This window comes from Ovis aries, chromosome 8 (genome assembly GCF_016772045.2).
Source record: "Ovis aries strain OAR_USU_Benz2616 breed Rambouillet chromosome 8, ARS-UI_Ramb_v3.0, whole genome shotgun sequence".
NCBI classification, from domain to species: domain Eukaryota; kingdom Metazoa; phylum Chordata; class Mammalia; order Artiodactyla; family Bovidae; genus Ovis; species Ovis aries.
The window spans coordinates 28,158,407-28,184,165 of NC_056061.1; the positions used below are offsets into that span (position 1 = coordinate 28,158,407).

At 40.7% G+C, this 25,759-nt stretch overlaps 1 protein-coding gene across 2 annotated transcripts in view; it reads right to left on the reverse strand.

The window, feature by feature from the left end:
• The window catches only part of CCDC162P (coiled-coil domain containing 162, pseudogene), a 195,329-nt gene that overhangs the window by 69,927 nt on the left and 99,643 nt on the right, over positions 1-25,759 (reverse strand). For both annotated transcript variants that reach the window (XM_060419505.1, XM_012182637.5), the window contains 9 exons: positions 24,797-24,952; positions 22,504-22,597; positions 21,699-21,836; positions 14,817-14,971; positions 13,586-13,697; positions 11,842-11,891; positions 9,800-9,976; positions 3,064-3,181; positions 53-218 (listed from right to left, as the gene is read on the reverse strand). In XM_060419505.1, coding sequence (XP_060275488.1) covers positions 53-218; positions 3,064-3,181; positions 9,800-9,976; positions 11,842-11,891; positions 13,586-13,697; positions 14,817-14,971; positions 21,699-21,836; positions 22,504-22,597; positions 24,797-24,952 — 1,166 coding nt within the window. The remainder of the gene's footprint in view (positions 1-52; positions 219-3,063; positions 3,182-9,799; positions 9,977-11,841; positions 11,892-13,585; positions 13,698-14,816; positions 14,972-21,698; positions 21,837-22,503; positions 22,598-24,796; positions 24,953-25,759) is intronic.

The following is a 25,759-nucleotide window of genomic DNA, read 5'->3' on the forward strand; positions in this document are numbered from 1 at the left end:
TGGAACTTCAACTGAATATTGAAGGCAATTTTAATCACCTTTAGTCACTTACCAATACCCTCAGTTCCTCCCCAGTCACCTCTCAGAGGGTTAGGACTCAGAGGAAATTCAAACCATGCTGGACAATTTCCAAGTTTAGCAAAACTGAAAAGGTAGGCCACAATGTCATGGAGAGGGGCTATCAGCTGCAGAGTTAGCTTTAAGGCTCTAAAAGCTACCTGTGAGTAAAATCAATACAAAGAAATAAGTTTCAAGAAATTTCTAAGGGGACACAAAAATATATGAGCATTGATTAGGGACAATATATTTAAGAATTTTTAAATAAACATTTTCACATAATAATACATGATAATAGCTACAAGACAGTATGTGAAAAAATGAACAACAAGCTTTTCATGAACTCGGGTTATACAAGTCTTTTGACAAGGTAACTCCTGCTGGGGAATTAAAACAATGTGTTTCTCTTTCTTTAAAGCCATTGGTGGCCAAAAACACATGAAAATATGATTGTATTACCAATGATCAACAAATTACAAAGTTCACAAATAAATTCCTAGCAGGGACTCGTATTCAGACAACATTGCCCTGAGGGCTGTTATTTCTTCCTACCTATAAGGAAAACATAACTACTTATCAACATAGTTTAAACACAAGACTAAAACACAAACAATGGATCTTAAATATCAACATTCAGCAAAGGAAAAGAGAAAAATTATGACTTAGCTGCAGAAAGTAGCAGTTTTATATTTTTTAAAAGCCCTAAAAAATGCTCATGGTGAATAAATGAAGTAAAGGGTAGTTTTATTTCTAATTTCTTGAGGAATCTCCACACTGTTTTCCATCATGGATGCACCAATCGTCATTTCTACTAACAGTGCACAAATGTCTCCTTTTCACCACAACTTCACCAACAGTTGTTCTCTTGTCTTTTTTAATAACAGCCATCCCAACAGGTGTAAGATGATACCTCATCACAGTTTTGATTTGCATTTCCCTGATGGTTAGTGATGTTGAACACCTTTTCATTTATGTGTTGGTCACTGGTATGTCTCCTTTGGAAAAATGTCTACTCAGGTCCTTTGACCATTTTAAAATCAGATTATAGGTTTAAAAAATTTTTGTTTTGTTTTGTTCTTGCTTTTGCTATTGAGTTATATGAGTTCCTTACATATTTTAGGTATATATAGTTTGCAAATATTTTCTCTCATTATGTAGGTTGTCTTCTCCTTCCATTGATTTGTTCCTTTGCCAGCAGAGGTTTTTTAGTTTGATATTATCTCACTTGTTTATATTTGCTCTTGTTACCTATGCTTTTGTTGTTGTATCAAAAAAAATCATTGCCAAGACTGGTGTCAAAGAGTTTTTTTCCCGGTTTTCCTCTAAGATTTTATAGTTTCCAGTCTTAACAGTTGTCTTTAATCCACCTGAAGTTAACTTTTGTGACTGGTGTAAGACAGGGATCCAGTTTCTTTCTGTTGCATGTAAGATTATCATATATGATCCAGCAAACCCACTTCTGGGGATATATCAAAAGAAATAAATCAATACATTAAGGAGATTATCTGCACTTCCATGTAGAATTACTCACAATAGCCAAGATATGGAAACAACCTAAGTGTCCAGTGTATGGATAAATGGATAAAGAAAATGTCACACACATAAGCATACACACACACAGGAATATTATTCAGACATAAAAAAGAACTGCCATTTACAACATGGGTAAACTTGAATGACATTATGCTAAGTGAAATAAACCACAGAGAAAGACACACCGTATGATCTCACTCATATGTGGCATCTAAAAATGAAGGTCAAACTTACAGAAAAGTGGTTACCAGGGGATGGGGGAAATGGTGCGATGTGGTCAAGAGGTACAAACTTTATTTATAAGATAAATAAGTTCTAAGAATCTAATATACAGCATGGTTAACAACACTGTACTGTATACTTGAAATTTTGTTAGAGTTGGATAAGCATTCTCACCTCCAAAAAACAAAAAATGTAACTATGAAGTGATGAATGTATTAACTGTGGTAATTATTTTATAATGATTAATCATCATGCTGTACAATTTAAATATATACAATTTTATTAGTTAATTACACCTCAATAAGTATTAGTTGGGAGAAGGAAATGGCAACCCACTCGAGTATTCTTGCCTAGAGAATCCCGTGGACAGAGGAGCCTGATGGGCTGCTGTCCATAGGGTCGCACAGAGTCGGACACGACTGAAGCAACTTAGCAGCAGCAGCAGCAAGTATTTGTTGCTCAGTCATGTCTGAGTCTGCAACCCCATGGACTGTTTGTAGCCCGCCAGGCTCCTCTGTCCATGGAATATTCCAGGCAAGAATACTAGAGTGGCTTGCCATTCCCTTCTCCAGAGGATCTTCCCGACCCAGGAACTGAACCAGGATCTCCTGCATTTCAGGCAGATTCTTTACCATCTGAGCCACCAGGGAAGCCCCACACGTCAAAAAAGTTGAGCGGGGTGGGGCGGGGGGTTGGGGGGGTGGGAGGGGGTGGAAAGGGTGAGAAACCGATTACTAAACAGGTTTTCACTTCCAAAGAAAAATCAGAATGTTCCCAAATTGCCATTTTCAACACTGCATTTTATTTAGTTAATAGTTGAATGCATTATGCATTTCTGTATCTATTCTTTTTAATGGTTAACCTTTATCAGTAAATGAGGTACTTAGAGGAGCTCCTCAAAAGACAGAAACCAGCTAATTACTGTGATTAAGTGTGATCTCAACCTCTCTTCAGCTTCAGCACATCAGGGTGGGGTTTTCTTGGAGCTGGGGAGGAAATTAAGGATTAATAAGGAGTCTCGGAAGCTCCATTAGTGTTCAGTAATGACCATGGAGAAGCAGAACTATGAAATAACGAGGCACAAGGGAAATTATAATAAAGCAAGCAAAATATGAGAAGCTGAGAGATTTCAGTTATTAAATGTTCCTGGGGAAAAAACCCAACATGAGATACTCTCTGAAACTGACATGTTTAACTGTGGGACATAAAAACAGCCAGTTTCCATTCTGGCACACATAAAAAAATACAAACCTTTTCTGGCAGAGTTTTGAACATAACCAGCACTTCAGAAGGATGGGGTATGAACCATAAGTTGAGGAAGACTTTCCCATCAGCAGACAGCAAACGCCGTGGCCGGGGCTGAAAACTCCTGCGGTATGAGAAGAGAGATCCCTTAGTACAGCATTTGTCTCTCTAAAAGGGTCTCCCGGTGTGAACTATTTATACCTCCGCCCTCCAGCCGCAGCACCAGACACCGCATTGCTGTACACACACCTAGTGTCTAAGCCGGAGGGCAGCAGGACTCCTTTTCAGGCAGCTCGCAAGGGGACACAGTTATAAATAACTCACCAGGAGAAGAGCAGTTGGGCTGGTTTTAGCCACAGCTGTGTTGGGAGGAAAGCATGGGCACAGACGCAGGGAAAGGTGTGATAAGAAAGGAAGCAGAGAGGGCATGAATTAGGTGCTGATGAAGGAGGAAACAGATAGAACAGGCCCATCTTGAAAGCAGGACTCCATCTTGGGCTGGACTCTGGACTTTGATCTATATGCCCAGTATCTATGGAAACAACATACCAACTGGAAAACCAGACCCCCGATGGAAGACCCCCAGGGCTCATCCCTAGACTCTCCATCACCTAAAAGAATACGCTAATTATCTGTGTAACCGAATAGAATCATAAATTCTATTATGCTTATTGGGGTATGAGCACAGGCCTATTGATAATTGTCCACTGTTAACTACCTAGGCCTAAGACATATGAATCACTGGTTATCTTTGACTGTATCTTTCTTTTCCTTCGTTCAGACTAGTTTCAGGGAATTTAGGGACGTGGGTTTGGGCACGTACTCCTAGGGTATATAAGGTTTTTAGAAAAACTGGTCAGGGTCCTTGGCTAAGAGGAGACTCTGCCTTGGTCCCGCCGGTGTAATAAACTGCACTCCAATATCTGCATTGTCCTTCTGAGTAAATTTGTTTCCCAGAACATGTGGCTACAACACTGACACCATACTGGGGGTGACAATTTTCTCACTTAATTCTTATGACAACCTTGGGACGTTCCTATGCTGTTCATGGTTCACAGGGGAGAAAACAAAGGCCCTACCAGATGGTTGCATGGCATCACCGACTCAATGGACATGAGTTTGAGTAAACTCCTGGAGTTGGTGACGGACAGGGAGGCCTGGCATGCTGTAGTCCATGGGGTCACAAAAAGTTGGACACGACTGAGCGACTGTACTGACTGACTGACCAGATTACAAAGATCTTGCCTAACCAACTTGTAAGAGAAGAAGTTGAGATTTAAGCACAGATTTGTCCAGTTCCAGAATTCAGGCTCCGGGGACCAGCTTGTGTTTTCCTTCCTTCCCCACCAGATTCCTGTCAAGTTCTCCAGACTCTGGCCCTCTTTTCCCTCCTCCTTCCTATATTGCGCTAAGTCACTTCAGTTGTGTCAGACTCTGAGACCCCATGGACTGTAGCCCGCCAGGCTCCAGTGTCCATGGGATTCTCCAGGCAAGAATGCTGGAGTGGGTTGCCATGCCCTCTTCCAGGCAATCTTCCCGACCCAGGGCTCAAACCCACATCTCTTGTCTCCTGCATTGGTAAGAGGGTTCTTTACCACTAGCTGCCACCTGGGAAGCCCCTCTTCAAATATTGGGTTGGCCAAAAAGTTGGTTCAGGTTTCCCCATAAGATGTTACAAAAACTTAAATGAAGTTTTTGGCCAACTCAATACTTTATCATTTCTTAGGCACCAGTATAGCAGGTTTTTTGTTATAAACATAATTCATTTATGTCTGGTTTAAGGATTCACACGGCCCAGTTCCCTACTACCTGGCCTGGGGTATAGAACACGGCCAGTTCCTTGGAAGCCCCTTCACAGTTCCTTAGTCCCAACTTGCTCCACCTTGGCTGGCAGTGCCTCAGACCACCTCAGTCAAAACAGGCAAGAACCGACCTCCTCACCCCCGCCCCCACCCCGATCCTGGGCTTCGTCCTGTGTTAAGAGAACCATAACCTCCAAGTCCTCAAAACCAGAGCCCAGGGTTTTTAGATGCCTCCTTCTTTACCCCTCAGGTCCTACTGACCCCACAGCTCTCTTGTGTGCAGTCTCCACTCACACTCCATTGGTCTATAGCAAGGACTCTCAGTGGGAGGGTTTCACCTTCTCGAGAGCATTTTGGAAATCACCGGGGCAGTTTTTGACTGTCATTATTTCTGGTCCTTAGGAGAGATTCAGATGACCCATTTCATTTCCTAAAGTAAAATGCAATTCATTTTAACTGAGGTCTAATGTTTTCCATATCAAACATTCTGAATATGAAACTTAAAATTTTTAAAACTCTAATTGGGTTAGTCTCAAGCCTCAGGATTTTAATCAGGTAATTTGAAGTTCAGAAACAAAGCATGGTCGTGTTAGGTTGGAGAACTTCTCTTATTTCAGCCACCAAAAAGTCAGACTATCCGTTCCTGGAGCAGATCAAAACCAGCTTAATCTCGTCCTATCTCTGTTATTTGTTCAAAGGTGCTCCAAAGAAACACTACAATCAACAATGAGCACAGCCAATCATGTGAACTACACTCCCACCAGCACCTTCAATTCTTTACTTCTTCGTACTTACAGCCCATCTATCTAGCAAACCCCCAACTCTGGATCCCTCTAGCTAGCCTGCTTTCTGCTTCTAGTCGCATGTTGCTGAGCACAGCTGGAGGAAATCACACTGCTAATTTTATTGATGCAACAAATAAATGGTTTCCAGTCTGAGCTGTGTCACGCCAGGAAAAACTGGTTTTCTTTCCTTTGATCAGCTTTCATGTCCATTTCCGTTTTTCAGTAACTCCAAATCTTCCTTAAGCCTCATACCAGATTCCTAGCAGCAGATGATGACATGGTCTATTATTTCATAACTGAATCAAAGGGGCTGGACCTGCCTCTACTTCCTGAGGGCTCATTTCCCCCTCCCCATCCTCTCTTTCAAACCAAGGGCCAAGGCAGAAGTACACACCCAGGGTATGAAGTGAAGATAGGCTCTGCCCTCAAGGATCTTACATTCCAGAGGCAGCTAGGCTTGAAGCATGATGCTGTGATGGATGTGGAGGAATGGAAGTATGTGAAAGTGGAGGACATCTAGAATAAGAAGAGTCTGAGACTCCTTGGGAGACCAAGGGAAGAAATTCATAGCTGGTACCTTTGAGCTGGGATTCATTATCTCCCCCTCCACATCTCTCCTCTTAATGGCATGACCATTCTTCCCGCCCCCCCCCATTAAAAAAATGTGATAAAACATTCATTAAGTTTACTATTTTAGCTGTTTTTAAGTGCGCATTTCAGTGGCATTAAGTACATTTACACTGTTGGGCAACCTGCCACCATTTATCTACAGAAAAAAAATTTTTTCCATCTTCCAAAACTGAAATTCTGTACCCATTAAACAACAGCAAGACTACCATTTTTTTATTCACAAGCCAGAGACTCTGGGTAACATCCTAGATTCCTCTTCCTTCTCCTCACTCAGTTCTGCATTAAACCCAGCACCTAGCTGATTTAACTTTCCTAAACATCTCTTGTCTGCGCAGTTTCAGTACGTTCCTAAATGGTCACCAACAATCATCTTGCCCCCCTTCTCCCTGTTTGAAAGTGAAAGTGTTAGTTACTCAGTCATGTTCGATTCCTTGCGAGCCTATGGGCTGTAGCCCACCAGGCTCCACTGTCCACGGAATTCTCCAAGCAAGAATACTGCAGTGGGTTGCCATTTCCATCTCCAGGGGATCTTCCTGACCCAGGGATTGAACCTAGGTCTCCTGCATTGCAGGCAGATGCTTTACTGTCTGAGCTACCAAGGAAGCCTGTTTGTTGAAGGACAAAGAGCAGACTTCTGGATCTTGCCCGTTGCACTTTCCATTCTGCTTCCCCAACTCATTCTCACGTACCCTGGAACAGGAGCCACTGGGAGGTCCACATGGCTGTCTCATATCATGAGATATGCTGTCTCATATCTATGTGGGTCTCCGAGCTTGAACTGAAATTCTTTCCTTGTCCACCTGAAACACTAGTCTTTTCAAGACCCAGGTTTAGTGCACCCCCTTCCCTGAAGCCCACCTAGTTCTTCATCCCCACCTCCCTGATCCTTGAGATAATACTGAATATTGCCTGGTGGGTTCTTTCATTATACTTCAATTTTATTCTTTATCACAACGTTTGGTCATTGTCTATTTCTCCTTGCCTGAAGGGCAAGAACCATGTTTAATTCATTGCTATACAGTTCTTGGCACCAAGGCTACCATGTACCATTGTTCAGTTTGTGTCCTGAGGCAACCAGCAGTAGCTAAAATCCAGCCTATACTTGACTTGCCAAACTGTGCACCCTAGCATGGGACTACCCCTGCCCAAAGGAAACAGCACTTTCTTATTCATAAAGCAGCCGTGTGGGAGAGTGGTGGATCTGCCTGTCACACAGTAAGGGCTTGAGTACTAGTGTCCTCTCTATTTGTCCCTTCTTCAATCATCTACCAGCCAACACCACTACGCCTTGCTCCTGGGAGTATGGCCAGGCGTCAGCCTAGTCGAGACTCCAGTCTCCTCTAGAGCCATGAAGGGCACAGAGCCCTCAAGGGGCATCCTTCTTTGCAGGAGAGCTTCCCCTGATCCCTCTTCTATTTAGGTTCTGGTTCAAGGGCAGGGTGTTTCTGCTAAAACTAAACAGTATGTTTCAGCCTTTTAAGGATTAAGTAGCATCTTAGAATTTTAAACCTATGGAATATACGGGACTCTTCTAGTCAAGGAGATGGCAAACACAAGCAGGGAGGCCTCCTTTCTCCCTTTCCTTGACCATGGTCACTGGCAATCAATCACAACAATCTCATAAGCTTGGAGTGTCTTAGAATCCTTAGCAGGACACTAATACATTGTTGGAATCTTCATTTAAAATAAAATATTTCTTATTCTTAATATAACCCAACTCCTTATTTTAGGAATAAGGCAAGGACCTCTATCCATGACCCTCATTCCTCAGCTCTGTCCCTTCATCTTTAGCTAATCTTGACCAATGACATATTTACCTTTGCAACTCCAGTATACATAGCAAAGTGCTTGATACTAAGTAAGCACTGAACAAACAATGGTTGAATAATCCATGAATGATAAGGGAGCAAAAGAGTTGTCTGATACAAGTGGTCTTTCAATTCCCTTCTATCTTTCTGTTCTGTGGCCATATTTATTAAGTATTACCCTTCAGTTCAGTTCAGTTCAGTCGCTCAGTTGTGTCCAACTCTTTGCGACCCCATGAATCACAGCACGCCAGGCCTCCCTGTTCATCACCATCTCCCGGAGTTCACTCAGACTCAGGTCCATCGAGTCAGTGATGCCATCCAGCCATCTCATCCTCTGCTGTCCCCTTTTCCTCCTGCCCCTAATCCCTCCCAGCATCAGAGTCTTTTCCAATGAGTCAACTCTTTGCATGAGGTGGCCAAAGTACTGGAGCTTCAGCTTTAGCATCATTCCTTCCAAAGAAATCCCAGGGCCGATCTCCTTTAGAATGGACTGGTTGGATCTCCTTGCAGTCCAAGGGACTCTCAAGAGTCTTCTCCAACATCACAGTTCAAAAGCATCAATTCTTTGGCGCTCAGCCTTCTTCACAGTCCAACTCTCACATCCATACATGACCAGTGGAAAAACCATAGCCTTGACTAGACGGACCTTTGTTGGCAAAGTAATATCTCTGCTTTTGAATATGCTATCTAGGTTGGTCATAACTTTCCTTCTAAGGAGTAAGTGTCTTTTAATTTCATGGCTGCAGTCACCATCTGCAGTGATTTTGGAGCCCCCAAATAAAGTCTGACACTGTTTCCACTGTTTCCCCATCTATTTCCCATGAAGTGATGGGACCAGATGCCATGATCTTCGTTTTCTGAATGTTGAGCTTTAAGCCAACTTTTTCACTCTCCTCTTTCACTTTCATCAAGAGGCTTTTTAGCTCCTCTTCACTTTCTGCCATAAGGGTGGTGTCATCTGAGGTGACTGATATTTCTCCCTTACTCAGCACTAAATTCTGTGCCATGCCATAAGGGAAAGAGTAAGGAGGGAGGCAACTTTACCCTATAGGGTGTTTCTGCTCGCTCTTAGAGGCTACGCAACTATGTGATACCCTCTTCTTTTCCTTAAAGGAAATGTGGTCACTTACAACAAACGTATGCCAACTCCTCCACCCAAGTGAGTGAACTCTAGATAGGCTGAATTAAGAACATTTGGAAAACTGGATAAGGCATGCTAAGGAAGTATAGAAGCAGCTCCACTCTTATCTCTTAATAGCATTCTATACATATATAAATATATATATATTGTTTCTCTATCAGAGAAGTACAGAAGGACACTGATTTACCCAAAGCACTGAAGTATAGTTTTTTTCCTGAATATTTCTTCTACCCCACTGAGTAAAATATTAAAGCCACAACAGTTCTATATTATGTCTACTTATTTGTTCGCTTATTTTAGATTATGGCTTATATAAAAGGGTGTGACTGATGAAAATTTCTGGGTACTCCAGGGCAAAACAAAACTTCATAGATTGAAAAAGCAGTCATACAGCCCATAAACAAAGAACTCCTTCTGTATTCAAATACAAAGATACTCTTATTCTTAGAGTATAAACTCTTTCTTTTGCCCTTCTGGACAGAAGATCAAGGTTAAATACCAAATTTAATAAAGCTCTCCCTTGGGAGGAGTGGGGAGGGGATGGAGGAATAACCAGCTCGAAAGAAAATTCCACACCTGGGGTCATTCTTGAGGCCATCATTGGAGTTCCTCAACCCCTTCTTTTCTTGCCGTTGTCCCACCATGAAAAAAGTATCTCTGATGGTAGGGAAATCGTCCAGTAGGCCTCTCAGGCTGTTACAGTATGCTATGATCTGCCCCCGGAGAGCATAGTGAGACATATGGCGGTTGAACCTGGAAAGTCAGAAGAAGACATAATGTGCAGAGGTGAATTCAAGTTGTTCAATCTCTCACAGAAGTTCGAGGATCTAAGTCCCTGGAGACTTTTCAAAGAGAATAGAGGACTTCTGTCAAGAAGAAACTTCTGACTTGGTCAGACTGCTATTGCCTGAACACAAAGCATGAACCTCTTCCAAGTGCCTCTTATCTGTCATTTCTGATGCTGCTTCCTCTGTGTGTCAGAGGACAGTTCAATTTGCTTTCATCCCAGAAACATTACTATGAAAAAGATAGTGGAGGTGATAGAATTCCAGCTGAGCTATTTCAAATTCTAAAAGATGATGCTGTTAAAATGCTGCACTCAATATGACAGCAAATTTGGAAAACTCAGCAGTGGCCACAGGACTGGAAAAGGTCAGTTTTCATTCCAATCCCAAAGAAGGGCAATGCCAAAGAATGTTCAGACTACCCTACAATTACACTCATTTCACATGCTAGCAAAATAATGCTCAAAATTCTTCAAGCTAGGCTTCAACAGTATGTGAACCAAGAACTTCCAGATGTACAAGCTGAATTTAGAAAATGCAGAGGAACCAGAGATCAACTTGTCAACATTCACTGGATCATAGAAAAAGCAAGGGGATTCCAGAAAGATAGCTACTTCAGCTTCATTGACTACACTAAAGCCTTTGACTGTGTGGATCACAACAAACTGTGGAAAATTCTTAAAGAGATGGGAATACCAAACTACCTTACCTGCCTCCTGAGAAACCTGTAGGCAGGTCAAGAAGCAACAGTTAGAACTAGAAATGGAACAACAAACTGTCTCAAAACTGGGAAAGGAGTATTTCAAGGCTGTACATTGTCACCCTGCTTATTTAACTCATGCGCAGAGTACATCATGCAAAATGCCAGGTTGAATGAAGCTCAAGCTGTAATCAAGATTGCTGGGAGAAATATCAATAACCTCAGATATGTAGATGATACCACCTTAATGGCAGAAAGCAAAGAGGAACTAAACTGCCTCTTGATGAAAGTGAAAGAAGAGAGTGAAAAAGCTGGCTTAAAGCTCAATATTCAAAAAACTAAGATCATGGCATCTGGTCCCATCACTTCATGGAAAATAGATGGGGAAACAGTGGAAACAGTGACAGACTATTTTGTTGGGCTCCAAAATCACTGCAGACGGTGACTGCAGCCATGAAATTAAAAGATGCTTGCTCCTTGAAGGAAAAGCTATGACCAACCTAGACAGCGTATTAAAAAGCAGAGACATTACTTTGCTGACAAAGGTCCATCTAGTCAAAACTGTGGTTTTTCCAGTAGTCATATATGGATGTAAGAGTTGGACATAAAGGGGGATGAGCACTGAAGAATCAATGCTTTTGAACTGTGGTGTTGGAGAAGACTCTTGAGAGTTCCTTGGACAGTATAGAGATCAAACCAGTCAATCCTAAAGGAAATTAACTCTGAATATTCACTGGAAGGACTGATGCTGAAGCTGAAACTCCAAAACTTTGGCCACCTGATGCAAAAAGCTCACTCATTTCAAAAGACCCTGATGCTGGGAAAGATTGAGGGCAGGAGTAGACGGGGACGACAGAGGATGAGATGGTTGGATGGCATCACCGACTCAATGGACATGAGTTTAAGTAAACTCTGGGAAATGGTGAAGGACAGGGAAACTTGGTGAAGGACTGTGCTGCATAGGGTTGCAAAGAGTTGGACATGACTTAGCGTCTGAACAACAATAGGACTGTTAAATAGGCTTATTTAAACACAAACCAGCTAACTAATTGTCCAGATTTCTACATAATACTGCTGTTTATTGAGTTCAGAGTCAGAAATCAGAATGTATAGTTTACATATATTATACTCACTTCTGGCAATATTCAACTATAACATCTCTCTTGACTTTCCCAATTTCATCCTGTGATAAAAGAGAATGATAGTTTTCCTATTAGACAATCGGGTATAGGAATTCCCCAAGCTAATATATGTGCACAAACTTATAGCCAACTTAAAGTGGGAGTAGGTCACACCGTTGAGATGTTCTTTCTGAAGGTCAACCTATTGGGAGGTACTCTCCCTGTGGGTCTTTTCTACTCCTGCACATCTTGTGAGTACACCAAGAATTCAATGCCCTGACGACTTTTTACCTGAACAATTTCTCAGGGTTATGTTCGCAGAGAGCAGTCTGGAGGGATGAGGTAATGTCTCCCTCCATGAAATAGAGCAAGTTTGCTATAATAGAGGTAGATTCCTAAACTCAAGATTCTTCAACTGTGACACAAAACTGTGTACAACCTCGGCTCCTCCATGTTGCCCCTGTGGGACTTGGGAGGCAAAGCGAGATGACACAAACGTGAGGCTCATGACGCTGGCTCTGCTGTGAGTAACAAAGTTCTTTTTCTCTGACCTAAGAGTCTAGTGTTCTCTGTCAGCATCTTCAGAGCAGTAACAGGCTACCTTCTTAGCTGATAAGTAGGCTAAAATCCCAGACCTTGACAAAACCGGCAAGTATCTTGCCTGAATCCTTTCTAATCTGATAGGCATTGGATAGTCCTGAAGGGCAGTTAATGAGCTAATATATTTTCACTTGGTCAGTATTTTTTTAATATTATAAAGAGTAATTTATGTATCAAAGTAATTTACTTAAGTACTTATCAGAAGGAGTCGTTTGCCCACATCATTGCTGAGCAGTAATCTAGAAGCCCTAGCTTCCATCATATCCAATTTGTAGAACTGAATTAGGTAAACTGAAGTCCTTCCTTTTCAGTCATTAAAGAACAAAGCCTAGAGATTATAAACCTTGTCATTTCATTTCCAAATAACTATATATTAGCCTAAGGACTTCCTCATCAAAAAAGTAATGAGTAATGAAATAATATTCATAAAATTAAGCAACACTTTTAATGGACTAACGGTTTAAATTTTATGGAGAAGGAAATGGCACCCCAAAGGTTGCTGCTGCTGCTGCTAAGTCGCTTCAGTCGTGTCTGACTCTGTGCGACCCCATAGATGGCAGCCCACCAGGCTCCCCCGTCCCTGGGATTCTCCAGGCAAGAACACTGGAGTGGGTTGCCATTTCCTTCACCAATGCATGAAAGTGAAGTCGCTCAGTCATGTCCGACTCTTAGCGACCCCATGGACTACAGCCTACCAGGCTCCTCCGTCCATGGATTTTCCAAAGGTTAGGTTAGTATAAAACCCTTAAATGCAAACATGGTGGTAGAGTCTGAAAAACATAGTGGTGATGTCATCAACCTAACAGGTGAATTATAGATGGCAAATGCCCTTGCTCACCTTGTCTAAACCTCCTAAGCACCTGTGGGTCACTCAGGAACCATCAAATGTTTCCAAGTAGGTGCTGAAACTCTTTCTGTTTAGAAAGTGACAAAGCGTAATGTGCCCTTGCGAAAATGTACATATTTTTAAAAGTAGACTGCAATTTGCTTGACTTCCTTCCTTTCTATTTCTTATTGAACTCTCTTTTTCAGTTCTTTACATTTTCAATGGTTTTACCCAAATAGGCTGAAAGCAACAGGTTCCAAGTTAAGGATTCTTATTGCTCAAATGTAAAAGATGATGAGATCTTCAGGGAGCCCTTCTTACTATACTCACAAGGTTTTTCATTCTGTCAGCCATGGCTTGTTTCCTGAGGAGGAAGGCGTTCAGCATCATGTCCCGCAGCCCCACCTTTTCTAGTTGAATAGACACGAAAGCTTCCGGAGCCCTGACAAGTGAACAGAGGCATGTGAGCCCAAGGCAGGAGATGAGTACCCATGCAACCAGAGGACTTGAGAACTCTCTGACTGACAGGAGCACCTGGGCTGCAAACTGAGCACTGCAGCAGGAGAACAGGTAACTCTGCTCCTGTGGTCCTCACCTGCTTCAAGTGTTTCTCTTATATTCACTGGGCATGCTGCTGTGTCACCATCCTTGTTGGGGACCACGGCGTGCCTAAAGCATGCACCAGCAGTCCCTCCCCACTCCCAAACTCCATAGCCTGGCCCAGTGTTTGTACTCCCAGTGTCCTTTGTACCTTCCTGTTCTGAACTGTAGGGGTCCCTGGACTGACGTGGCCTTAAGGGTCCTCTTGACTAGACACGTTGGTCTTAAATCTCCCATCCACACACTGGAAGTGTGGATTTAGGACACTTGAACTCTGGCCATGTGTCAGATTAATGGCATCTTGAGGAGTAGAGAAGCTTTGCTTGTCATTTTCTTTTTCATTCTAAATTTCCCAGGATTAGACTAGAGTGTCATTGGTATGCCTCAGTTATTCAGAGTATTTGTAATTATTACAGAATACAAATCTCTCTCTTTGTCACAGTGAGATAAGATCAGGATATAACAGGATGTCCCTAGTTTATAGATACATATCTGTAGAGGCCCTGCCTCTCTGACAGTTACTGTTCTATTATTCTCAGCAATGGAAAAACCTGTGGTAGGATAGTGAGGGTAGTTCTGTCCTTTTCAGTTTAAAATAGAAGTGGAAAACTTGGACATGTTCATACTTTTCTTCCTTATGTTCTACCTTCTTTGGAGTTTGAAAAATAGAGAGGGAAGGAGGGGGATGACAGGAAGAGAAAGATAAAGGAAAAGAGAGAGAAGAGAAAAGAGGTTGAAATTGGGAACTGTTGACTCTCCTTCATAGACTGGAGCATATTAGAAGAAGCTAAGCCTTCTTGTTCATACAATGTTTTCAGACAAGGTCTTAAAAATTTTAACACATGGTGGTCACTCTGGGAGTTTAGGCATCCTTCAATCCCATAATACTTGTATTAAATGACTTAAAAGAGGATACTTTTGTTATTATAAACAACCCCCCACTGCTACCCCCATGCAGTACCTTTTGATAGCCGGGAATCTTTTTGAAGGATGAGTAAGGGCATCTGAGACTTTTGGAATTGGGGCTAACAGCATGCCTTCTATGCCATTCACAATTCTGGAATTTCTTCTGGTTGGACCCACTCCACTATGATTTCTCAGACCAGAACTTATTTCCTACAATATTTCAAACCAAAGTGAATTAAATTTGCTGAATTTGTAGGTCTTGTGGTGCTGACAGTAAAATTATCTAACAGCTGTAACTGATGCCAAATATATGTAAATGGCTGGGTACCCTAGGGGTGAGAGAGAGTAGAAGGGAGAGAAGAGAAGAGAAAAATTAAGGGAGCGCATGGAAGAGATACCACTTTGTACAATGAAAGGGTGAGGCACTAAGTGTGACTATTTCCAGAAGAGAGTTGTCTAAAGTGCTCTCAGAAAAAATTTCTCCATCTTACAAGGTGGCTAGTTGGAGTGCTTTGTATAGGGGCCTCTCAAGAAATACAGCTGATGAGCTTCAGGGTACAAGATCTGAAAAATCATCTCAGGGTGCCATTCTGGTACAACCTAAGCAGATGGAGGTGGGCTGTATATGCTGTCCTGTACAATGTAATAATGAAGGAGGGAGAGGTGGCGGGATGGTGGGGAAGAATGGGAAGAAAAGGGAAATCTGCATCTTCCAATATTCCTATTATTTAGGAAGGATAAATACAAGGAAAGAGAGAGAGGATTCTTTTACATTTTTCTAAAATACTAACTAAAAGAAAAACATTAAGCCTTAAAAGGAAAGCCCATTCTTTTTCAAAGAAAGAAGGTTTTCCACAGCTGAATTACTGAAGGAAAGGAAAATGAGGCAAAAGAAAAAAATCTTGAGTTAAAAAGTCTTAAGTTTCCATCTTGACTTTTTCTGAAGACTCTTGGGCTACCCCAGTCTCCTAAAAATAGTAGAATATACTAGCTCAGAAGACACAAGGGGCCTTAGAAAGGATATGAGTGAACTAAGAGGAAAGAAAACAAGCTCTGTAATCAGAGCCCAGTGCTGACACTCAGCAGGTAGTCTTGGCTCTGTCCCTTAACCTATCAGCCTCCATCTCCGAAGGTTATTCAGAGCATTCCGTGAGTCCAGGCTCATCCATCACTTAGCTTACCACCATGCCCAGACAATAGAAACTGCTAAATTGAACCCTTAATTTCTTGACTCCCTCAAGCGCATCGAAAATCCCAGCTATGATGATCTTTTGTTTCTATCCTCAAATTCTTTTCCAGTCCCTTCCTACAAATATGGTTACATCTATTTTATTCTTAATTCTCCTACTCCTCAAGCTTCTTTTAAAATTCTGACCCAACTTCTTAGAGTTATGATGGACTAAATGTTTGTGTCTCCTCATAAATTCTTAGGTTGAAGCCCCAACCCCCAATGCGATGGCATTTAGAAATGGGGCCTTTGGGAGGCAATTAGGGTTAGATGATGTCAAAGGGCAGGACCCTAATCTGATAGGGCTGGTAAAGCTGGTATAAGAAGAAGAAGAGACACCCGGACTTTCTTTCTGACTTGAGGACAGTGAGAATGTGGCCATCTGCAAAGAGAACTATTACTAGAAACTGACATGCTGGCTACTTGATCTTGGACTTCTAGCCTCCAGAACTGTGAAAAAATAAATTTCTGTTGTTTAAGCTACCAGTCAATACTACCTTGGTATGGCTTCCCTAGCAGACTAATGCAGAAGCTGTATTCTCTGCTTCTACATTTCTATCATTCTCTTACTTTTCTACTCTGGTAGTCTGGCTTTCACTCCATCCCCATTAGAATAGCTCTCTCAGAGTCAGCAATGAACTTCTGAGAATGTAAAATAGCCTAATTTCAATTCCTGCTCTTCTTGTTCTTCCCTCTACATTTAATTCAACTTCTTCCTTCTCCTCCTCCTAAAATATAATAGCTTTATTTAGGTATAATTGACATTCAGTAAACAACACACAAAGTATACAGTAAATTAAAGTATAAAATAAATTAGATAAGTTTGGACATAAAAGTATACAACTGTGAAACCATTACTGCAATAAAAATAAAGACCATAGCCATCCCTCCTACCCAGCCCGCTTCCTCAAGCAACTACTGCTCTGCTTTCTCCAACTATAGATTAGAATGCACTTCCTAGAATCTTATATAAATGGAATCATGCAGTTATATATTCTTTTTTTGGTTTGGCTTCATCGATATTGTTGTATATGTCAACAACTTATTCCTTTGTATTGCTGAGCAATATTCCACTGTAAAATATACCACAATTTATTTATCTATTCACCTGGTGGTGGACATTTGGATTTTTTCCAGCTCTTAGCTGTTTTAAATAAAGCTGCTATAAACATTTACATATGTCTTTGGACAGACATGTGCTTTCACTTCTCTTAAGTAAATACCTAGGAGTGAAATGGCTGAATCATATGGTAAGTACATGTTTAATTTTCTAAGAAACTGCCAAGCTGTTTTGCAAGGTAACCATTTTGCATTCCCATCAGCAGTGTATGAGCTTCAGATCCTCCATGTCATGCCAAGACTCAGAATAGTTAGTTTAAATTTTAGCCATTCTAGTGCGTATGCAGGGGTTGCTCACTGGAGTTTAAATTGCATTTCTCTACTAATTAATGTTGTTGAACATTATTTATGTGTTTATCTGTCACCTGCTCATCTTCCTTGGTGACTCATTTCTTCTTGAAACACTCTCCACCTTTGGCTTGGACACAGTAACAATTTTATTATTGTATCAATTTTATTACAATTTTATTTTATTACACAGTAACAATCTTAGTAACAATTTTATTCTCTGTTTCTTTCCTTCCTTCCTTCCTCCTTTCCCTTCCTTTTGCTTGTTCCCTCTCAAAGTCTCCATCATTTATTCTTCCTTACTATATCAGACTTCCTGTCCCACAGCTGTAGAAGAGTATATAAATACACACACACACATATAAAACTCACATGTATTACTAAATATATTCATGTATTCATATACTGAAGCGACTTGGCAGCAGCAGCAGCAGTGCCTCTCTACCCCTCCTTGTGCTATGTCTTTTCAGGCTATTACTCTAAATGCCTTCTCACCCCTGTTCTATCTTCCTGTTTGGTGACTTTCACCACTTACTTCCTGGAGGAATCTCAGGAAGTGACTTAAAAGCCTCTCAACCTGGAAAACCCCATTTATATCTGTTTTACATATTGGTATTCTTCATAAGATTAATTGAAGAAAAGATTCCATATGTCAACTATGCATGAAGACCACAGGTGGGGCCAAGCTGGGCATCCATTTTTTCCTAGTACTCATTTGTCTTTTCATACTATGCTTGAGCATCAGAAGATCTTCTCTCTACTCAAAATGATCACACAGTCATCTCTGCCAGTCAAAACACTCATCCTTCAAGTTTTTCCAAATGTCCCCACTCTGTGCTGCCCTTTCTGGTTCCCCAGATGTCAACTCCCTTTTTTAAAAATTCCTTCTATAGCTTGTTGAACCTCTATTATTCCTTGTATTTAAACCACTTATGAGCCTGTCCCCATTTTAAACACTGGATATAATTTCTCTAGTATTCTTGCCTGGAGAATTCCATGGACAGAGAAGCCTGGCAGGCTACAGTCCATGGGGTCACAAAGAGGTGGACACGACTAAGTGACAAACACTTTCATTTTCACTTCATGAATCAGACTTCAGCGTTATCTGATGAGCCTAACTTAAAGTATGTACTGAATTGAGACTTGAGGGGTTGAATTTTTAGAAATCAATATAACTTACTCTATCCCTATTTTCTACTTCAGTATTTGATTTCTATGGGAATTAGTATTTGGCAGTAGAAGTGAAGATTGAATATTCTTGCCATACTTATGAATGTATACTCTTTTATTAATGTAAAGAGTGAAAATACAGAAATGTGCTAAGGGGTAAAATGTGGTAAGCTGTATAGAATTCATATATCAAGAATATAGATGCTGGGAAAGACTGAGGGCAGGAGGAGAAGCAGGAGAGAAGATGAAATGGTTGGATGGCATCACTGACTCTATGGACATGTGTTTGAGCAAACTCTGGGACATAGTGAAGAACAGGGAAGCCTCAAGTGCTGCAGTCCATGGGGTCACAAAGAGTCGGATATGACTAAGGGACTGAACAACAACAATTTACAATTCATAAGGCTTAGAGAATGTTTAAGACCATCTGGAAAGTTGACTTCCTAAAGTTATATTTAATTTTGCACCTAACATTCAAAAGTATATACACATAAGAGAGAACTATATAAAGTTGTTTTTGGAAATGGGGGGAAATCTCTGTGAATTAGTTCAGAGTGATTTCTAGGATATACTGGTAAGTGGGAAAAAATGCCTTAGAGTATTATATACAGATAAAATAAAAAACCCCTTCATGATAAAATCATCAAAAAGCTATGAATAAAAGGGAGTGTCCTCAACTTGGTAAAAAATATTATCTAAGAAAAACTCATAGCTAACATCATATGTAATGGTTAAAGATTGAAAGCTTTCCTCCTAAGATAAGGAATAAGACAATAATATCCATTCTCACTGTTTCTATTCAGCCTTGTACTACAGGGTCTAGCTAGGGCAATTGGACAAGAAAAAGTAATAAAAGGCATCCAGAATGAAAAGAGAATGTTAAATTTATCTCTATTTGCAGAAGACATAATCTTTTACATAGAAGATCCTAAGGAATTTACAAGCTCAGCAAGGTTGTAAGATAAAAGATCAATTGTGTTTCTATAAATTAATAATGAACACTGAAAATGAAACTAACAATTCCATTTACAATAATATAAAAATAATAAAATATTTTGGAATTAATTTAACAAGAGAAGTATAGAACCTGTACACTGAAAACTATAAAATATTGTTGAAAGAAATTAAAGAGTACATAAATGAAAAGACTTCCCATGTTCATGGATCAGAAGATTTAATATTGTTAAGATGGTAATAGTATTCAAACTGATTTACAGGTTCAATGCAATCCCTGTCAAAGTCCCAAATGGCTTTATTTTTTCAGAAATTGACAAGCTGATCCTAAAATTCATGTGAAAATGCAAAGGACCTGAAATAGCTAAAGCAATCTTGAAAAAGAACAAAGTTGGAAGACTTATACTTAATTTCAAAACTTATCACAACTCTATAATTATCAAAACACAGTGGTACTGGCATGAAAACAAACATATAGACCAGTGGAATAGAATTAAGAGTCCAGAAATACACTGTTACATTTATGGTCTATTGATTTCTGTTAAGGGTGCCAGGACAATTCAATGGGGAAAGATGAGTCTTTTCAACAAATGGTACTGGAACAGCTGGATAACTACACTCAAAAGAATAAAACTGGATGCCCTATCTCATACTACATGTAAAAATTAACTATAAATGAATCATAGACCTGAAAGTAAGAGCTATAACTACAAAACTTTTAGAAGAAAACATAGGAGTAAATTTTTGTGACTTTGGATTAAACAATGGTTTCCTAAATATTAATATAACACCAAAAGAACAAGTGAAAAATAAAAATAGGTAAATTGGACACATCAAAACGAAAAACTTCTGTTTCAAAAAACATCATCAAGAAAGTAAGAAGATGATCTTCATAATAAAAGAAATTATCATATACTTGATAAGGAACTTACATTCAGAATATGCAAATAACTCTTACAACTCAGTAACAAAAAAATTCAACTTTATAAAAGGGCAAAGGATTTGAATAGACATTTCTTTAATACATATATACAAATAGCCAATAAGCACATGGAAATATGTTCAATGTCATGTCATAAGTAATTAGAAAAATACAAATCAAAGCCACAAACAGATATCTTTTTACCCTATTAGGATGGCCAAAATTAAAAAGATAATAATAAGTGTTAGCAAACTCAAAACATACATATGTCCTTAGAAAAACTTATACTTAAATGTTCATGGCAGTATTATTTATAATAGTCAAAAGTAAAAACAACCCAAAGTCTGTCAGTTGATAAATGGATACATAAAATGTGGTATATACATATACTAGAATACTATTCATCAGTAAAAAAAACAAAACAAAAAGAAAATGAAGTACTGGTACTTGCTATGACACGGATGAAACTTGAAAACACTGTGCCTAAGTGAAAAAATTCTGACATAAAAGGCCATATGTTGTATGATTCAATTTATATGAAATGTCTAGAATAAGGAAGTCTACAGAGACAGAAAGTGGATTACTGGTGGCTAGGAGATGAGGAAAGTGGAGGATGGGGATTGACTGCTAGTGGATACAGGATTTCTTTTTGAGAATGAGGAAATATTCTGGAATTAGATGGTAGTGATGATGATATGATCCTGCAAATTATATGTTAAATGGGTGAATTTTATGTTATGTGAATTATATCTCAATAACAACTAAAAAGTTCAAGAGAATATCTTTTGTGTTACCTTTTGTGACAAAAAGAAAGGCAGATGTATGCTTACTCTTGCAAAAAGAAATACAGGAATGATAAAACAGAAAACAATGGAATCATCTGTCTACAAAGGGTAGGAGTGGAGGAATAGGCTATTTTCTGCTGGTTGATTCTAGCTGGTCAATATTACAGCATTACACACAATGGAAAAATTAAAATTATTAGCAAACTTCTGTAAATTAAGAGGCCCAGTAAGAATCTGATCATGTGTTGCTATGTATTAGGAAAGGAGAAAGGGAGGGGAAGAGGGCAGGAAAGAAAATAAAAATATAGGGGGAAATGGTCAAAAAGGGAGAAAGGGAAGAAGGGAAATGGAAGGATGGGGAAAAAGCAAGTAAGGAGGAGTGTCAAATTGAGGGAGAGGAAGGGGGATGGAGGGAGAATGGGGCAGCCTGACAGTAGCAGTAGCATGCCTCAGGCTTCTCTTACAGCTGACCTTGACATCAGCAGGACAGCTCCCACGGGGGGTGTGATAGAAGGATGCCTGCTGGACAGCCACCATTAAAGCATTCTTCTGAGTAGCCTGGCATGCTAGGGTCACTTGCATATTTTCCACTCCTGAATGGCACAAGAGCTAAAGGAAGAAAATGTAAAAGTAATTAGGAATTTCTCTTATACAGAAAGAGATTAAGTTGAGGGTGGGGATCACCACTCACTCAACAGGTAAATATATGGATCAAGCTGTTGGATTTGCCGAGACCCTTGCTCCTCAGCGACAAGCCTAAAGCTGGTTTCTCCCTAAGCAGTATTTCATCCTGTGAAGGCAGGCTCTAGGCCGAATTGCTCTGTATCTGGACACCATCAGGTTTCCCCAGTTGTCAGATGCAGGATGCATAGGCTCTGATGAACTAGCAAACATACGCTCAAAGGCAGGCTCTTGTAAAACTGCCAACATTAGATTAATGTTTAAAACATACACACACACATACAAACCTGCACATACACATACAGAAGCAAAGAAGTCCATCTGAGTGGCAGGGAAAAATAACACCAGGTTTGAAAATATCGCTGGACTGCCAGGGAAGTCCCAACATGGGTTTCTTTTTAATACCAAGCAGAGGTTATCTCAAGAGGTATTACATGTCAGACAAGGAAAGCCATCATCATTATTTATGAAGGTGGAACCTTTTCTTGTATATGGGATCAAACTAATATGAATTAAACATTATACTTTTTAAGGAATATGCAAACAAGTCGCTTAATTTTACTTTAGTTTCCTTTTTAGAAAAAAAAAAATTTACCTTAAGAATGGCTTCCTTTGTATAAAAACTAAATTTGCCAATTTGGTTATCATCCACTTCAGAGATAGCTAAGACAAGAGTAGCAGGAGAATATCTGCAAGAAGAAACATGAGGTTATTTTGATGCGCCATACAGTTAGCCAGGAGATGCCTGTTCTGGAGGGACAGAGTGACGAGATCAGCTCTGAAATACCAGTAGTAACAGCAAGGACAGATTTTACACAAGACTTAGCATTTCCACCCAAAAGCTGAAGGGCTCCGGTGTCTTTGCAGTCCTTACTGGCCTCAATCTTCTTGCAGTTTGGTTGTGGTAACCATCTATCTCAGACTTTCTGAAATTCTTTTCTCATGATCACTATTCCTTTGCTCTCTTCCATATTTCTTCTTACCTTCTTGACCTCATTTGCACAGGCCCCTCACTGACTTGGCCCCGTTTATTCACTTCCTCACTCTCTCCTATGGTTCCAACAATTGTCTAAATGGTCTTTGCAGCCATGTTTCTGCCTTGGGACATGGTCCTTCATTCATAACTATAAGACTTTGTCAAGCAATTGAATATCTAGGAATCTTGGTTTCTTCATCTGTAAATGGAAATACCACCTATCTTAATGGAGATAATATGCATGAATGTGCTTCTCAAAATGTAAGTCACTATGCTCATGGTTGGATGGCATCACCGACTCAATGGACGTGAGTTTAAACAAGCTCTGAGAGACAGTGAAGGACAGGGAAGCCTGGCGTGCTGCAGTCCACGAGGTCACAAACAGTTGGATCTGATTTAGCGACTGAACAACAACAATAATGCTCATGTTTGGTATATGTTGTTGTAATGGCACTCCAAAGTGATAACTTGAAGGAATTAACACATAAAACACATGCAAATTCAAGATACAAGTTCCTTAGATGTAAAAACCTTCCCCTGGTAATTCAGAAAGTGCTTCAGATCTTGAAGGATCTCTGGGTCATCATTGGGAGGACCAGTCACCACTTGGCCAGGCCACAGAACAGTTTGTGTTGATGGGTTGATTCTGGCTGAACAAAAATATGGCCTGTTTTCACAGCAGTGTAAAATAACCGCTCTGGCAGGAGGCCCTTGATGATCCAGAGAACAGCTTGGCTCCAGGTTGGGGACCTAGCCTCGTTTGAGGCCCAGTCACACTTCCTGCCTTCAGCTTCTGTGAGATATCTTTGTATCTTTACAATAAATCACGTTTTTGGTTTAGGTTATATGACAGGATACAGCATGGGGGATTTTGCTTTCAGGGGACAAGTGGCAATGGCTGGAGACATTTTTGATCATCACAAATGAGGGAAAGCATACTGCTCACATCTGGTAAGTAGAGACTGGGGATTTTATTAAACTACCTCTGATGTTAAGAATAGCCCTCTCCAAGAAAGAGTTTTCCAACCTCAAATTTCAAATTTCTGAGGTTGAGAAATTCACTCTGTGGTCCTAACCCCTTCATTCCAGCCTATGCTCTCTCCTTTAGCATACTGCTATACTTTGAGCAGTGATACACAATAGCAAAGCAAAGGTGACCTTCCCTCCTTTAGAGTCAGCTCTGCCTTCCTTGGGGTGGGACTCATACCAGGAATCTCCAGGACAAAGCTAAGACCCCTCATGGGAAGACAGACAAGGAAAGAAGAGGGAGATGAGTTTAACCCTGACTTTGTATGGGGGGAAAAGATTCCCTTCCCCCACTGAGTAGATTCTGGTCTGTTACTAGTAAGAGCGTTTTCTTTTAGGCAATGGGCTAAACCTATGGGGCATGAAAAAGAGGTTTCACTGGTTTGAGTTGGCATCTTACACTGGCAAACAGAAGAGCCTGACATATTGCCATACATGTTAGATACACATTGCATTAAAGTTTTGAGCAAACAGTTGCTAAAAACCTTGACTGACTTTTTCCTGGTCCCAGGGAAAGTAAGAGCAGGGACCTGGGCAGGGATCCATGATTCTTGCCCCATCAAACCAACCCTCACATCCCTTTCTATCTGGAAGCAACATGGTTGCCCTGGGCAGTTGCTGAGCCTAAGATTCCATCCATTTGAGCTCTCTAATCTGATTCTTCCATTTTTCAGTTATTCGATGTTTTTAATCAAATTATCCCCCTTGATTGAGATCTTATTTTTTCCCATCCTATTAAAAGGAAAACAAAATATTGACATCAAGGCAGACAGATTATAAGGGAGAGAGTTTAGAATGCAATTGCATTTGTGATGCTGATAGAAATTATTTTTCATTGCCATTCTACTGTTTCATTATTTTTTACTTTGACTCTCTCAAGGCTCACCTGTCTATGCAATCACTGTCCTCCAGCAGAGAGGTTATAAAGACAGGAGGTGGATGGACCACCTTGTCCTTGTGTGATGCAGATTCAAAGTGAACAGGCCTCAGATACAAATGGAACTCCTCAAAACCCATCTCACACGCCAAATCCTTATAGACACTAAACAAGAAAAAAAAAAGCCAAGAACATTTGCTGTTAATTTCCCTAAAAGGAAAGCAAGTGGTAAGAAAACCAAGCCATCTGAATAAGCATAAAAGCAAAAGTCAAAACAAAAGTAAGCCAAGTCTGATGTGAAATAAATGAGTCACAAAGGTTTTGAGTTTGCCCTCAGCTATGATGGTTAAAGATAGTAGTTAAGGTAGGAGGAGATATGCTTGGGCACTTCCCCAACTCTCATTTCCTGCAAGCTGGCTTCTGTCTTCCGAGCGCTCCTGAGGTCACCAGTATTGCTCTCAGTAGAAAGCTGACCATTTTTTCTCAGAGATCCTCGGGGCTGGCTGTCTGCTCCTTGAACCATTTTGTTCTCCTGAATTCAGGATCTCCATGCTTCTGCCTCATAACCACTCTGTCTTCACTGGCTTCTCCTTTTTTCCCTTTTTTTTTGAAGCAGCCTTCCCCCACCACCCAATGGCAACCCACTCCAGTATTCTTGTCTGGAGAATCCCATGGACAGAGGAGCCTGGCGGGCTACAGTCCACGGGGTCACAAAGGTTGGACATGACTGAGTGACTTCACTTTCATTCCCCCACCACCCATGCCATGCCATTGGCCTTGTTGGAGACCCTTCAGGACCCCGTGCAGGTTACCCAGATTGCTTGGGAGGGGACCCCACCAGCTGCTCCCTCAAGCTGTTGATGACACAGTTGCTCATTGCTCTGATGGACCTCAAAGAGCTGCACCCATGCCATGCCAGGGCCCTGGCTGTCGGGGGGTGGGGGCCAAGCACCACTGCCCACATCCTGCCAC